At 36.4% G+C, this 15,770-nt stretch overlaps 1 protein-coding gene across 6 annotated transcripts in view; it reads right to left on the minus strand.

Annotated features, from left to right (window-relative positions):
* Nucleotides 1–9,058, minus strand: part of LOC129718421 (uncharacterized) — a 29,664-nt gene extending 20,606 nt beyond the window's left edge. The window contains exons 1-2 of one of the 6 annotated variants that reach the window (XM_055669196.1): nt 8,938–9,058; nt 2,398–2,843 (exon numbers count right to left, since the gene is read on the minus strand). In XM_055669196.1, coding sequence (XP_055525171.1) covers nt 2,398–2,628 — 231 coding nt within the window. In that variant the 5' untranslated portion in view covers nt 2,629–2,843; nt 8,938–9,058. Of the gene's footprint in view, nt 1–2,397; nt 2,844–4,608; nt 5,261–5,603; nt 5,686–8,937 lie in introns of those variants that run through there. The other 5 variants (XM_055669195.1, XM_055669194.1, XM_055669193.1 and 2 more) reach the window with 5 other exon arrangements.
* Between the last annotated feature and the right edge of the window lie 6,712 nt (nt 9,059–15,770).

The raw sequence follows: 15,770 nt of genomic DNA on the forward strand, positions 1-15,770 counted from the left end.
CCCTAACAAACTTTTTTTTTCTTCACACGAACTAACAAACTGTCTAACAGTGAATTGTAGGGATCAAATGTAACCTTGTAAAAAATGTATACAGGGTGGAATAAAAATATCTAATTGAACACCAAATTTATACCAAAAATATAAGAGTTGTTTTTTTTTCATTTTTTTAAGAAACCTGAAGTTATCACAAAACTTTTGGCAAAAAGTGTAGGATCGAGAAATGAAAAAAATTGAGGGTCTGGCCATAGTTGAGCAGCTCATAGTGGATGATTCCCTTCCAATCCCACCAAACACACAGCAATATCTTCTTTTGAGTCTAAAATTTCATCCACCTGTGAAAAATACGCAGTTTGCTAAGACAAATACGTCTGCATACTTTATTTCTAATCGAAAATGGTCGTTATTCGACCATAAATCATTTGGCATTACAACGCTCTTCATATACTTAAGTTTTTAAATATTAATTGGTTACCCCTCGGCCAATGGGACAAATTTAGAAAACAACCTTTTAAATTTGCCCATTCCTCGGGATCCTAAAGAGCTACTAGTGACCTCAATATTTCACGTGTAGAATGGAACTACGTAGTCGAATTTTTTGCAGTGTTACCAACACTTCGTTTCGGTTTAAAACTTAATTTGCAGTTTTCTCAGAAAAATTTCTTTATTTTGACCACGCCAATGAGAACTCAGACGATTTTTCATAGGAACCACTTATCAGGAAAAAATAAAATGTTGCATTCAAGAGATACAGGATAGGGGCCGTTCCTAAACCACGTGATCATATTTTGATTCCTTTTGACACCCCCCCGTACCCCTCCGTGGTCTTCTGACAAACCCCCCCACCCCCGTCTCTCTTAAGGAACGGTCCCATACGGTATTTTCACGAACCAGTTCTACATAAAATACTACAATGGCAATGGTATTTCAGCAGGTGTATGTGTTATCGAAAAGATATTCAATGTTCCTTAAGGGAGCGTCTTTTAATGATGTAACGCAAAAAATGTCGTTCTCGACCATCTCATCTAAAGGCTACGGAGAGAGAGAGAAAGGGATAGAAAGAGCGAGATGAACAGCGAGAGAGAGAGAGAGAGAGAGAGAGAGAGAGCGAGAGAGAGAGATGCAGAGAGAGATAGAGGGATAGAGATAGAAGAAGAGATAGAAAGAGAGAGGGAGGAGAGAGAGAGGGAGAGAGAGAAAGAGAAAGAGAGAGAGAGAGAGAGGGTGGGAAGGAGAGGGAGAGAAAGAGAGAGGAAGTAGGAGAGGGAGAGGAATTAGCTATCCGCAGCGACTGGTCTACTTTAGTTCGTCTCACCGGATACGCTAAAGGCAACAGTGGACTCTTCATTGCAAACGGGTTGGCTATTGTTTACTTCGTTGCCACAAAAGAAAGAAAGTCCTTGTCTTGTACGTTTCGTATGTGCCACCGACAAATTTTAATCCGTTGACCAGTACAGTAGAGTTTTGTTAACCTCAAAAATCATTTCTTCGAGAGTTTGTAAGGCGTCATCATACTTATACAACCGTTTAAAATTCACAATCAGGATGTTTAAAAACCTGTCGAGCACTGGCTACTTTCCCAATGTAATGATGAAACCTACTCCTAAAATTCTAAAAAGATGGTAGACAGTCTCTGAAGGTTGTATAACAGAAAATTACTTCACAATTCGGAATAAATTTGTTAAACAGACTAGAGGAGCATCCATGGGAAACCCACTTTCTTCTTTCCTTTGCAACCTTCTCTCAGCTAACAGAGAAAATTAATTAGAAAATTAAGGATGTTTTTTGTATTTTAAAAGGCTTTTAAAATTGTTGTCATTACATAAATTTTTACAATGGTGAATTGTACCATTTTGCATATATAATGCATATTATAAAATCTCTTATAATCTCTTCTCTCGAACACTCTCTTCGAACCTAAGTTTCCAAATGATCAAATTAGTTGCCTAAAACCAAAGATGTCAAGTACAAGATTCCTGACTCCTGCAGTATACAGCGAACACGAATGTCGCTGCGCGTGTACGAAAGTCAAACTAACTTATATACTGATACTAATTTGATGATGCCGACAAGGTTGTGAAAGGCTAAGATATTTTTCAATATTTTTGTAGGGTCCTGCCATCTAATCCTTAATATCCTTGCACAGTGCTAATAAACATACTTTTGTGCACATTAATATCATCAGATGATAGCACTAACCGTTGTAAAGGTGTCGCGGGCAAAATGTATGAGAAAGTCAGGTCAAAATACCTGAATCATCTTTGCTAAAACTGTACTAAGCATGTGTGACATTAAATACATTTCATGAACATGAAAAAGTTAATAAGGGCACTTAAATGATATCAGTTGGCGACCCAACCTTATAAATTGTCCACAATGCATCATTATCTAGAAACGTACCTTCAAAACACAATCTCCAACGCAAACTCCAGCCTGCTCAGCACGTGAACCGGCCATCACACCACTAACCCAAGGATACGGATCCCAGGGAGTCCGGCTAAGGTGAAGGCCCAAACTGCAACCACCGTCAGTCTGAATGAAAGCATTCCTCAGACAGTTCGTTTCACCACCTCCGTCCGATTGCTCCATTTCCGCGAACATCGTCTTACTTTTCTCTTCCGACATTGTCATTGTTACTGCTCAATGGGTAACTGATTGTTATCAAGTTCACAGTAGTTTGCATGTTTCACACACTAAACAATTTTGTTTCTCTTTTGCTTTCACTACACCTTCGCCACATGCTTGCTGCGTCAAGATCATCGTTGTTTTGTTATTCGCGACTGCCGTAACAACAAACATTGTCAACTTTTGATTCGCTCTGGCTGTCATATGAGACTTCGAAGCTTCTGTGGAAAAGAAAGCAGATAATTTTCCGGTTTCTGATTAATCATCAAGATACTAAATCTACGTTGAGTATGAAATCGAAACTGTTTGTCGTAACAACCCTCTACTTCCGAACTTTAATTTTCACTACAAAACTAAAAAAAATAGAACAATTTTGTTAAACGCAACTGACTGCTGCTAACGATTACTAGTGGATAAACAAACTGTTACTCAATTACAAACTGCCAAACAATATTCGGGCAGTTAAAAGTAAATTAGTCCACCATTTAGGTTTTTGAAGATGACCGACAAATACTTTCCGAATATGGTATGTTTTTCGGTTGATTCGCTCTGACCTTAAAATGATCTGAAACTGTACGTGCACTGTAAATCGCAAATGCCCAAAAAAGTATTCTAATCAGCGTTGGTTATTTGCTGCAAATTTTTGCATTAAACGTTTTGTAAATATTAACTAATGAGACTTTTAGTTTGCGCGCTTTAAAAGGATTTTAAGTAGCTCCAATTGGTAGTGTGTTTACTGTGTAGGTCGTACGGACCCATAAAGCGAATGGAAATTATTTTTTCTGCTACCGCCAGTTCGAAACACTCCACGGGGAAGAGAAAACGTACAAGCGAATGATAAATCGGTGGAGGTTTTAACCCGTGCTATAGGTTACGTAATTGCAGCTGATGGCCAGCCAGTGGCAGTGTGGAACCTACCGAACCAGACAGACAACGGGGCCCGGTTGCCGAGACCGGCAAATGGACCAATAAATATCTATTTTTGCAGAATGGACGATAAGTTTGCCATATGGTTTTATTTTCTTCTGCTGATAATTATTATTATTGTTGCCTAGAAGTCGACACGGTTGGCTGGGCGTTATACCTACATAGAGCGAATACCGACCGAGCCTTTTTGGCGTGATTCATGATTATGAAACGCGAGCATAATGAAGTCCCGGCTTGTACGGCGGACACACTAGATAATTGCCGGTGTAATTTGAGCTCTTTCTGGTACTTTTTAAGCACAATGGAATGCGAAACTATTAGAAAAGAATTTGATTGCGTTGCCAATTTTTGATTGGCAAGTTTAACTTCTTATTAATTGCTTTTACACATAATTTATTCTGAAAACATTTTAAGCTGCGCGATGGTATACTTGACTCAAACCCTATAGTCTAATGTTCATTTGAAATATATCGCTTTAAAGAACAGACCCTGCGAAGAAAAAGCTAGACTTCTCGCGGTGGTCAAGGACCCAGAGACTAGTCCCAACGTTCGATTTATGTAAACACAAAATCCGGCACATCAAGTTTTGGGATTATAGTGTCTTCGGCAAAGTTGCTGATAATAATTTTGTTCTTCCGAAAAAATATACACCGTGAAAAAATTTGAAAAAAATTAGTTATTTCGACAAACTTTATTTTTTTAATGTTTCTGGTTAGCTTATCATGTTCAGTTTTTATAGAAAATAAAACAGATACTTGAAGTGTATTTTTTTTTCTAATAAACGAAATTTTGGTCTCACGGTGTATATTTTTTTTCTGGAAGGACAAAATCATTGTTTACAACTTTGCTGAAGACATTATACCAATCAAGCCAAACGTTCTGGCTTTGATTTTTTTTAAAGCTATATTCTTTCATTTTTTCTCCAGTTTGAGCTTTGAGGCAATTATATTTTTCCGCTTTTGTCGTCCAGTGTTATTTATCACAAAAATCAAATAATGATGTACATCAGTAACGCTTTTCCAAAATTCAAATCACGCAAAAAAGAGGTTCTACAATTACCCAATCACACCCTCCGCTTCAAATCATTTTCATTGCAACACTATTTCTCGTATACACTTAGATATTTTTGTGGAAGGTCTTCATTTGAAGTAGCACCGAAGTTCAATTTTTCATTTGAGGCCATAGGTGGTTACAAAATTAAGCAATTCTGCACTTAACTCCACCGAAGACTTTTATCCAGTTCATTACCGCTTTTTTTCTTCTTCTTGCCGGTTACTCAATTATGATTTCAACACCTTCGCTGCAATGCACGAATGCATATTGACCAATGTTTACCGCACAGTGCCCTCTACATGGCACTACAAACGAGGCTGCACAACACAGCAACTCTTGACCGGGAAAAGCTCGAGGTTTGTTGTTTAATTTCTTTCAGCTTTTCTGTTTATACTACACCAGTACCACAGCACTTCTTTCTCCGTCGCTCTTTCTCTCTCTCTGAACAGGATCGCTCCACGAAACAATGCCAGCCAGTTCCAAATAGGTTAATAACATCCAAGACGTTACACAACCCGGCGGCGGGCGGCGCCAGCAAAGCTATCTGTGTCGGTTTGGGTGGAACACTTTTGAGCACTGTGACGGAATTCGGTCTCAGGGTTTTTGCTTCGCTTTAGCAGCCGTCGATCGCGCAGTTGTCGACGTCTAACCGGCTTAATAATCCACAACGTACTGAATGAACGCCGAGCGACGCTGCTGTGAGTTGCGGTTGTCTGCCGAATGCTCGATGACGCTTTCTGACTGAAACAAAGCTCTGTGTAACAGATTTTTGATCTAAAATATCCATAGCCGTGTGCACAGCGATGGGAGGGTGGGAGGATTTCTTTGATGTTTTCGTTCTACAAAACTGGCTTTGTTAACAGCTAATTTATCATTCACGAGCCATCGAGCTTATAAACTAGGTTTCCAATAACTGAATTGCTTCGGCTTTTTTAAAAATAAGTAAAACTAATTCACCTTTGTGTAAAACGCATTAAAATGTGGTACTGAATTTAAAATACCTCTAATCAGGAAAATAACATTCCTCAATTGATTTGAGTTTATCACTTTAGAACGAATAACTAGAACTTAACTTGAAAACCACCGCCAGAGACGTTCGATATGTTGGATAATTTGATTTTCTTGCTTTCATCTGATATTTCACTGAGTGCAATTGTTCATTCTGTCAGCCACGATAAAAAACAGGTTCCTGAGGGTTGTTGGCAGGCTTGTAAACGGTTAACACTTTTAGTTGATTGACTTCGTTTTTGTGTCTCGGCCTTCACTCGTAGAATGTAGAACGGCCGTCAGCTCTCGCACACAGAAAACATGGTAAAATAACATTCGCGCATAGAAGAGGACTGTCATACGTTTGGCGATGTTATTTTGTTTTATTTCTGTTGACCTATTTCAATTTCTGTTGAGAAATATTTTTACAAGATCAATTATCATTAGTAATTGAGGTATTTTTTTGAAAATCTTCACGCACAACGTGCAAAATTCTCATTTCTCGAATAAGTGTCAAAATACCTTTAGGAAAAAAATTCATGGGGTAAGTAGGAGACTGTACAAAACGCACCAATTAAGCAATTACACAATTTACAGCGCTTCTAATCATTTTCAAGTGAAATTGAATGTGTAGGACTCGATTTCAATGTTATTTTTGGTAAAAGTTACCATGTATTTTCGATGTTTTGTGCAACGTAAGAACCGACGATCACATTATGCGACGCGACGCGAGACCAGACAAACAACACTTTTTGTTCTTACAACATAAAAAACGCATTACTAATGCGTTTTTTATGTTGTAAGACAAATAAGTGTTGTTTGTCTGGTCTCGCGTCGCGTCGCATAATGTAAAAGTTACCATAACTACCAAACAAGCCCGTGACCAAGACGCACCACAACAAAGACCAATATGTTTCAAAGCAAAAACCACTAACAGAAATAAGCACACGAATTGACAAGCGCTTGAAGCCTTAGAAGTAAAATCAAAAGTAATGGAACATGCCCTAAGTTACCAAGCAATCTTCTGCAAGCGCTTCATAGCGTATTCAACCCTAGTTTTGATGTAATAGTTTATGAAGGTTAGTGAAATGAATTGAAATATTCATAGTAATATAAATTCCAAAAGTGTGGAAGTTAGAGGAACCACAGTTTTTTTGTATTATTTGCAAGTCAGTTAACCATGAAAGCTTATATAAAACTCATGAATAATTACATGTTGGACAGAGCCACAGCCAATTTCACAGTTTTAAAGAATTTAAGTCATTTTGGTACGCTTGTTGAAAACTAAAAAAACTCATCATTAAAAGTCATATGTGTGAATATTTTGGGGAATTACCATCTTACCCAGCTGTTGCGTTTTAAGAAACGCGGTAAAAACGTGATCGAAATTATTTTGACCCAAAAACTTGATTCAGAGCCACAGTGTCTTTAGCAAAGTTGTTCCATTAATTATTCTCCATGTTATAGAAGTTACAGTTTTGTGCTCAATACACTAAACAGTGAAAAGCGAATTTTACTTTTTTCGGCAAAGTTATAGCAAATTTCATAAGAAACAACTTTGTCCAGGACAACACACTTCTATCTACCTATTTAAATGGACCTATGTGAAGTTTTATAGAGATTGCCACTAAAAATCAGTTTTTAAAATATAACTTTTAGTAGTGATTTTCTGCAATTCTTCAATGTTCTATTACGTTGTTTGCTATAGTAAAATAAACAATTTCTTCGAAGAAAATGTATTTTTATCTCACATATTATTTTAGTTATTGACAATTTCTACTTAAATAATGCACTAATTCACACTAATTACTTGTTACTCAAAAAAAAAAAAAAAGGTTTTGAAGCCATAGTGTCTTCAGCAAAGTTGTTTTGTTAATTACTCTGCATTCTATGAAAGTTATAGTTTTGTGATTAATCTACCCAAAAGAGAGAAATGAATTTTGTTTCTTCTATTTTCGCATATAAAATTCCACTTTGCTGAGTAAAGTTTTGGCACATTTTATATGAAACAACTTCGTCGAGAATATCATATTTCTATCTGCCAATTTAAATTAACTATTGTGAAGTTTTCTCTAGAATGCCCCTTAAAACCATTTTTTATATAACTTTTTATAGAGATTTTCTGAAATTTTTCAGTGTTCTACAATGTTTTTCAGTATAATAAAACACATGAGGTCACCGAAGGAAGTTTATTTTTATCTCGTATAATTATTTAGTTATCAAAGATTTCTGTTAAAATAGTGCACCAATTTACTTACAGATATAAACACAGGAGACAGCGAGAGACAAATGCTTATATCTGGATTGAATGATGTTTGAGTTATATTTTAATATAGAAATGGTTTAGTCTGCAGATATTAACAGATTTCGGAGATATTTGTTAGAAAATTGAAGCATTGTTTGGATAAAAATCGTCAATAACCAGAGAAATATGTGAGATAAAAATAAACTTTCTTCACAGACATTGTTTGTTTTGTTATAGCAAACAACATTGTAGAACATTGAAAACTTTTAGAAAATCACTACTAAAGGTTATATTGAAAAAAAAAACTGATTTTAAGTGACAATCTGTAGAAATCTTCACAAAAGTCATTTTAAAAGGCAAATCGAGGTATAGTGCATTGGACAAAGTTGTTTCCTATAAAATGTACTACAACTTTGCCGAAGACGATGAATTTTCAAGTGCAAAATTGAACAAAGTAAAATTCGCTTTTCACTGTTAAATGGATTAATCACAAAACTGTAACTTCTATAACATGGAGAATATTTATTGGAACAACTTTACTGAAGACACTGTGACTCTAAAATCAAGTTTTTTCACTACACATTACACTTTTAATCCGTTTCACTATTTAATTCATTCACTTTTCACTTATCACTTGCATATACGTATTTCAACGCTTACTTAGCGCCTTCGCCAGTGCCTATTTGGAAGTTTTTTGAGTCAAAATAATTCCGATCACGTTTTTGCAGCTTTGGAAACAGTGTGGCATGTAGAAAGTTAGTATCCAACAACATTATGATTTTAAATTACTATCAAAATCATATTGCATATTTGGAATGGAATTTTTTCAAAAGTGTTGAAATTTAAAACTTTTTTTGAACTTAACTTTTAAGTGAAAATTTGTCTTACATTTCTCTATCCAGAGCTTTTGGACAGTTTTGGAGTAATGTCAAGTTTGTCAAGTCAAGTTTGTAAAAAAAAAATTTTAATGAAAAAACCGCTTTAGAGTGGCGCCTATTTTAATCAGTCGATAAAAACGGGCCTCACGCTCTTGAGTTTTGATCAACAACGACAATTCTAATGACTAGAACGCAAAACTATGATTAACTAGCTGTCTTACTTACTTTACTTCACTTTTATGGCGACAAACCGTTGAGATGCTATGCCAAATCCAGAATACGTCTCCACAAAACTCGGCCTGCTCCTCTCCAGTCTCCCCTTACACCCGCTGCTCTGGTATCCTCGTCGATAGCACATATCCAGCGCGTACGAGGTCCCCAAGCAGCACACATTGCTGCAATGAAGCAAATGCAACTCTCAATGCAGCATTCAAAGATTGTAATAATTCGCATCCGTTACCTTTATTCAACTTGTAAATAACCGAAAAATCATCATCATCATCATCTGCATCAATGGCCGCTGCAGTATAGGAAGAAAAGAGAGGGGAAATAGAATTTAGTTTGTTTACCTTTACTCTCTTTACTCTTCGGTGATGGTGTCGCGAAGTTTCATATAACTACATACATTATAAAAAACCTCAAATATATCGAATTTTTTCTCTACTTACGCTTCTGATAAGTATGTAATTCTACCTTCGATTCTAAATTTACCGTGCAAAAAATGTTCTTACATCGTAATTATTCACGCGCCCTTTATAAAGTGTTGTAGAAGAAATTTTATGATTTAAACTTGCCAAATTATAAACAATGTTTTGGGAAACGATAGTTCAGGAAACCTTGCTCAGTGGATATGCAGTGTTAATCATGCGAAATATGGAATAACTAAACCATATTTCCAACAATAATTATTTATCATTCATTTATAATTAAGATGGCCGTTTACTGTGTGGTATTTTTAGCAAATATATGGTTTAACAAGATGTTGCTATACATTTTCATCACTAGATTGCTTTTCTTAGAAGAAAATATTTGTGAAACAACAATATGCAACATCATGTCGATGATGCCGTGGCGTATTATGAACGAATGCTGAATGACTGTCTCACTGCTACTGTCCCACCATATCGGCCAACAAAAAAACCGCCATGGACAAACGCGAGGCTTCGATGGTTAAAAAGATTGAGGGCCAAGGCTTTAAGAATTTATTCTAAAGCGCGGTGTGCATTGTCCAAAAATAAATTTGCAGTTGCAAGCAACAATTATCGCATCTACAATAAATTCCTGTACAACCGTTACGTTCATCGGCTCCAGCAAAAATAAGAAAGAATCCCAAACAGTTCTGGGCGTTTGTTAATACGAAGCGGAAAGAGACCGGGCTTCCATCATCGGTATTTTTGAATGAAATGTCTGCGAAAGCGCCTTCCGAAAAGTGCAATTTATTTGCGAGACATTTTTCTACCGTTTATACCGGATCAACCCGATATCCGGATATTGTATCCGAACATAGTTTAATGAGAGTTATGTAAATAATTACTTACGAGGGGATGGGGGATTGTGGAAAAAGCCATTTTTCGCGTTAGGGTAAGGAACGGCTTAAGCAGTAGCGCCTATTTTAATCAGTCGAAGAAAACAGGCCTCAAACTCCTGCATTTTGATCAATATCGACAATTTCAATGATGGAAACGAAAACTTTGATTGTCTAGCTGTCTTACGAATATGAGAAATACCGTTAATCACAAAAAGCAATCTGTGAACCAATTGAAACAAAATGAACTATATTGCAGCCATTCAGGAGTCACTTCGAGTACTGCAAAAAAACACCTGCAAAACAGATGGAAACTGCTTAAAATAGGTTCGGGGTGATTGGAATAGTGTCCCTCGATTCGTAACTTTGATTGATGATTGTCAAAGTTTGCAAACTTAGTTTTACAATCTGAAAACAAGTTCTGATAGAGAAAACGATAGCGAACAGATTGATATACTACTGTTTGAGTTTCACCCAACACATTTCGAGTATTTCGTCTGAATACACAGGCGGTTCCTAAAGCTGCTTAAAATATGTTCCCTACTCTACATTTCCATTGAACGGGCTTCAGGCAGCAGAAAAAAAAATCCGGATATCCGACTGTTCGATTATCTGTGTCCGGATATCCGGACATCCGAATAGTATTCGTTTACACATCCGTGATCCGAGCTTCGGATAACCGGATCACGAATATATCCGGTTAAAAGTCCCAGCACTAGTTTATAGTCATATTGCACCCACTGCAACACAGATTCAGCAAGCTTTGAGCGATGTACCGGCCGATACGCTATGCATGGGTATTTTTAGAGTAAATGAGCAATCCGTCTCGTCCGCAATTAACAAAGTAAAGTCGTCTTTTTCGCCCGAACCTGGCATAACTCCGACAGCTATTCTTAAGTAATGCTCTGACTACCTTGTGGTCCCATTGACATACTTATTCAACTTATCACTACAGCAGCAACGCTTTCCGATGGCATGGAAAGTTTCGTGCATGTTTTTCAGTTTTTAAGAAAGGTGATAAATGCAACGTAACGAATTATAGAGGTAAACCTCCTTGTGTGGCGAGTCTAAAGTGTTCGAGACAATTATCAAGGATACATTATTTGCGGCTTGCCAACAACACCCTATATCAGTACAGTACAGCACGGTTTTGCCTTTCTCCTAGAAAGGTATAGCAATCACTGGAAAAACCAAAGGTATAAAAGTGGTCCCAATGGCCGAATGTCATATACCACTCGACTTCTTTCGACGAACTGAGCATTTTCTGTATGTATGTATGTATGTGTGTATGTGTGTGCAACTTTTTTTTCTCACTCACTTTTCTTAGAGATGGCTTGACCGATTTTCATAAAATTAATTGCAAATGAAAGGTCTAATTGCGCCATAGGTTGCTATTGAATTTCATTGTAATCGGATTTTTAGTTTAGAGGTTATGTATCAAAATGTAAAAATCACGAAACATCAATATCTCAGAAACCACACAACCGATTTTAATAAAATTGGTTTCAAATGATCGGGCTGTTTCTAGAACCCTTAACTTTTGAATTTCGTAATGATTGAACATATGGTTCAAAAGTTATGTAAAGAAAAGTTATCCTGAGGTTGTTTAAACTCACTCATTTTTCTCAGAGATGGCTTAACCGATTTTCACAAAATTATTGTCAAATGAAAGGTCTAGTTGCCCCATAGGTTGCTATTGAATTTCATTGCAATCGGATTGTAACTTTGTCCGTTGTTCATGAAAATGTGAAATCACATAATGAAAGTTAACATATTGACTTCCTCCTAACGATCACTGGCTAATTAAAAGGTAGAAAAGTGATCCAAATGGCCGAATGTCATATACTACTCGACTCAGTTAGACGAATCGAGCATTTTCTGCATATAAGCATGTATAGGTGTATATGTTTGTGTGTGGGTGTGTACGTGTGTATGTGCACCTTTTTTCGCACTCACTATTCTCAGAGATGGTCTGACCGAACAGACTTCAATGAAATTAATTGCAAATGAAAGGTCTAGTTGCCCTATAAGACCCTATTGAATTTTATTGTGATCTGATTTCTAGTTTAGTTTAGTTTATGTATCAAAGTGTAAAAATCACGAAACATCAATATCTCAGAAACCACACATCTGATTTGATTAAAATTAGTTTCAAATGAACGGGCTACCATAAAAACCCTTAACTTTTGAATTTTATGAAGATTGAACATGTGGTTCAGGAGTTATGGAAAGAAACGTGTTCTGGAGACTATTTATTCTCACTCATGTTTCTCAGAGATGGCTGGCCCGATTTTTATAAAATTAGTGTCATATGAAAGGTCTTGTTGCCCCATAAGACCCTAATGATTTTTTTTTCAAACGGATTATTACTTTGCCTGTTATGTTTAAAAATGTGAAATCCAGCTATGAAAAAAAAAAGATTCCAAGACAACTTACTTGGACTCACTCATATTTCTCAGAGATGGTTGACCCGATTTCCACAGAATTAGTATCAAATGAAAGGTCTACCTACCTCATAACTCCCTATTGAATTTTGCAGTAATCGGACTGTAAATTCGTCTGTAATGTATCGAAATGTGAAAGTTACGAAACTTCATTATCTTAGAAACTACACAACCGATTTGAACAATATTGATATCAGATGAACGGGCTAGTTAAGGGTTAACTGATAAATTATGATTGAACACGTGGTTTCAAAGTTTGGCTGCCCCATACGTTACCTTTTCGTTTGATTGTAATCAAGCTTAAGCAAGCGTTATGTTTTAATTTGTAAAACAACGAAAGTCTATTATCTCAAGTACTACACGACTTATTTGAACATAACTAGTGTCATACAAATGAGTCATCTCTCAAACTTACAAATAACAAACTTCATAACAATTTGATATGCTGTTTAAAAGTTTTAGAAAGAACAGAAATTCAAAGACTATTCAACACTTTACCTGCTTCGATCAATATATATGGCCTCAACATGATTTAAATGTGGTATCGTACTATCTGAACGTTCCCGGCATCGCTCGTGATTAAATTGTTCGAAATTAAGAGTCATTGCTTTTATTTCCCTATTTCTTAAGTACTAACATTACGTCAAATTTCATATTTTATACTTTAATTACAACATCAATATTTTAGAACCCAAAGAGTGGATAAACATTTATTGGATTTAAGCATTCATGTAAATCTATTTTTACAAATAATAAGTTTGAATGAGAAAGGCTGAGTCTGACCGCTAGGTGGATTAATTTAGGTTTTTTCCGAAGCGGTCCGTAGAAACTAACCTGGTAAATTTTGTATCTTTTTGCACGAAAAATATGAGTGGAAAAGCTCAAGTCGACTCAATATATACAGATCTGAGAGCAGCTTTTGATACTGTTAGTCCTACAATTCTTTTGAACAAGTTAAACAAGTTGGGTTGTTCTACGCGATTCTGTAATTGGTTGGAGACATACCTCGTGGACAGGCAACTATTCGTACAGCTTGGTAACTGCCGTTCCAGCCCATTCATAAATAGCTCTGGTGTACCTAAGGGTAGCAATCTTGGGCCATTGCTATTCAGTTTGTGTATAAACGACGCAGCAATACTACTCAACCGAGGTGGAAGACTGTTTTTTGTGGATGATCTGAAAATCTGCTTGGTGATTAGGCGTATTGAGGACTGCAAAGAATTGCTACGATTTCTAAATTTGTTTGGTAGTTGGTGTATGAAAAATTACTTATTTCTGAGTGTGGAGAAATGTTATGTCATCAGCTACTATCGAACCAGGGATGCTATCCGCTTCGACTACAAAATCTGTGGAGTGAAACTGGATAGAGTAGTCCAGGTAAAAGATCTCGGAGTTATACTTGACGAGAAGCTAACTATGAAGCCTCACATTTCGGCTACGATCAAAAAGGCAAATCGTAGTCTTGGCTTCATTTTCAAGATAGCAAGCGAATTTGACGATCCACTTTGTTTTAAAGCGCTGTATTGTTCCATCGTTCGTTCGACACAAGAATTCGCAAATGTTGTTTGGTGTCCTCACGAGACAATGTGGCCAAACAAAATTGAAAGTGTTCAACGTAAATTCGTCCGTTATGCGCTAAGGCCGCTTCCTTGGAGAGAGCAACAATTTTAACACCGTATGAAGATCGCTGTCAGTTACTGGGCATAGATACGCTTGACAAACGGAGGCATGTGTCCCAGGCCATTTTTATCTCCAAATTACTGACTGGCGAGTACGATGCACCAGATCTACTGTCACAGATTGGTTTTTATGCTCCCATGCGAGCTTTGCGACCGAGAATGATGCTGCAGGAAGGAAATTATTCGACACAATATGCTGCCAACTCGCCTTTAGCTTCGATGTTCGCCAGTTTAACCGACATGCACGTTTATTTAGTTTTAACGAGCCGTCCTATTTGTTTCGACAACGTGTAACTGCATCTGCTTACCAAATTATATTTAGTTAATTGATCTTAAGCATTCATTTAGACACATTCAGTCCAATGAATAAATAAATAAATGTAATATTATCGTTGTTTAATAGCATCATGAATTATGCAGTTGGAAATAGATTGCAGAAAACTATTGAGCAATTTCTAGTGTTCAGTTACGAGAATGATACACGTAAATAACAAAATGTTGCTCAATGTTGTTCTTTAAAATTTCTTAAGAGTACCGGAAAAGTTTCTTGCACCGTTAAAAAAAAATTTAAAACAACAAATATTGAGTTGGATGGTCTCAGTATTCAGCAGCCAACGCTAAATTACTGAATCAAATTGTTATTAGAATTCTTTGAACGATTACAATAAAACTATTCGAGGTGGGTCAAAATGTACAATGAAAAGATAAACAAAACGCTTGCAGTGCAACCAATATCACTTCATTTTTTGTTACCGTATATGTGACAATGTTTTCTAGCTATGTTATATTCTAAGTCTAGATAACGTTGAAACTATCCGAAACAATTTTAATATTCAATTCCATTTTGAAAGGTTGTACCGTTTTGATTCAAACTTCGAACAGTCTCAAACTTCGAACACCTCACAATAAAAATCGAATTATTATAGCTAGTTTAATAAAAAGCATGATTGTTATATACCATTTCATTCCTTAGAATGTCCTTTACCCAGTGATGTATAGTTCTTTACTGTAGGGCTGATTCCGGGGAATCAGCAAGCGTTGAAAAAGGTGACAGTCAGTATTCAGACAGTTTGCCTATCTATCTCTTAGCGATGACGTAGAAGTGTTCGGAGTTTGAATCAAAACCGATTACTAAATTCTCCTTGTATTCATGAACAAAATGTGTTTAAATCTGTTTAAATAGCACTTAATTGCAACAACAATAAAATAACAAACATGCTAAACCTTTAAGATCGATGAGAAAGTTAATTTTTCGTTGATTTTGTGGTGCAAGAAGTTACATCATAGCTTAAGTGTTCGAAATTTCATAATCAATATATAATAGATTGAAAGTACCACTGACGAGACGATTGTCGATCTAGTTGCACTGCGCATAACAACACATTTGTGCATGCGCTGGGTAAATGTTGT

The sequence above is a fragment of the Wyeomyia smithii genome, chromosome 1 (genome assembly GCF_029784165.1).
Source record: "Wyeomyia smithii strain HCP4-BCI-WySm-NY-G18 chromosome 1, ASM2978416v1, whole genome shotgun sequence".
In the NCBI taxonomy this organism is placed as follows: Eukaryota; Metazoa; Arthropoda; class Insecta; order Diptera; family Culicidae; genus Wyeomyia; species Wyeomyia smithii.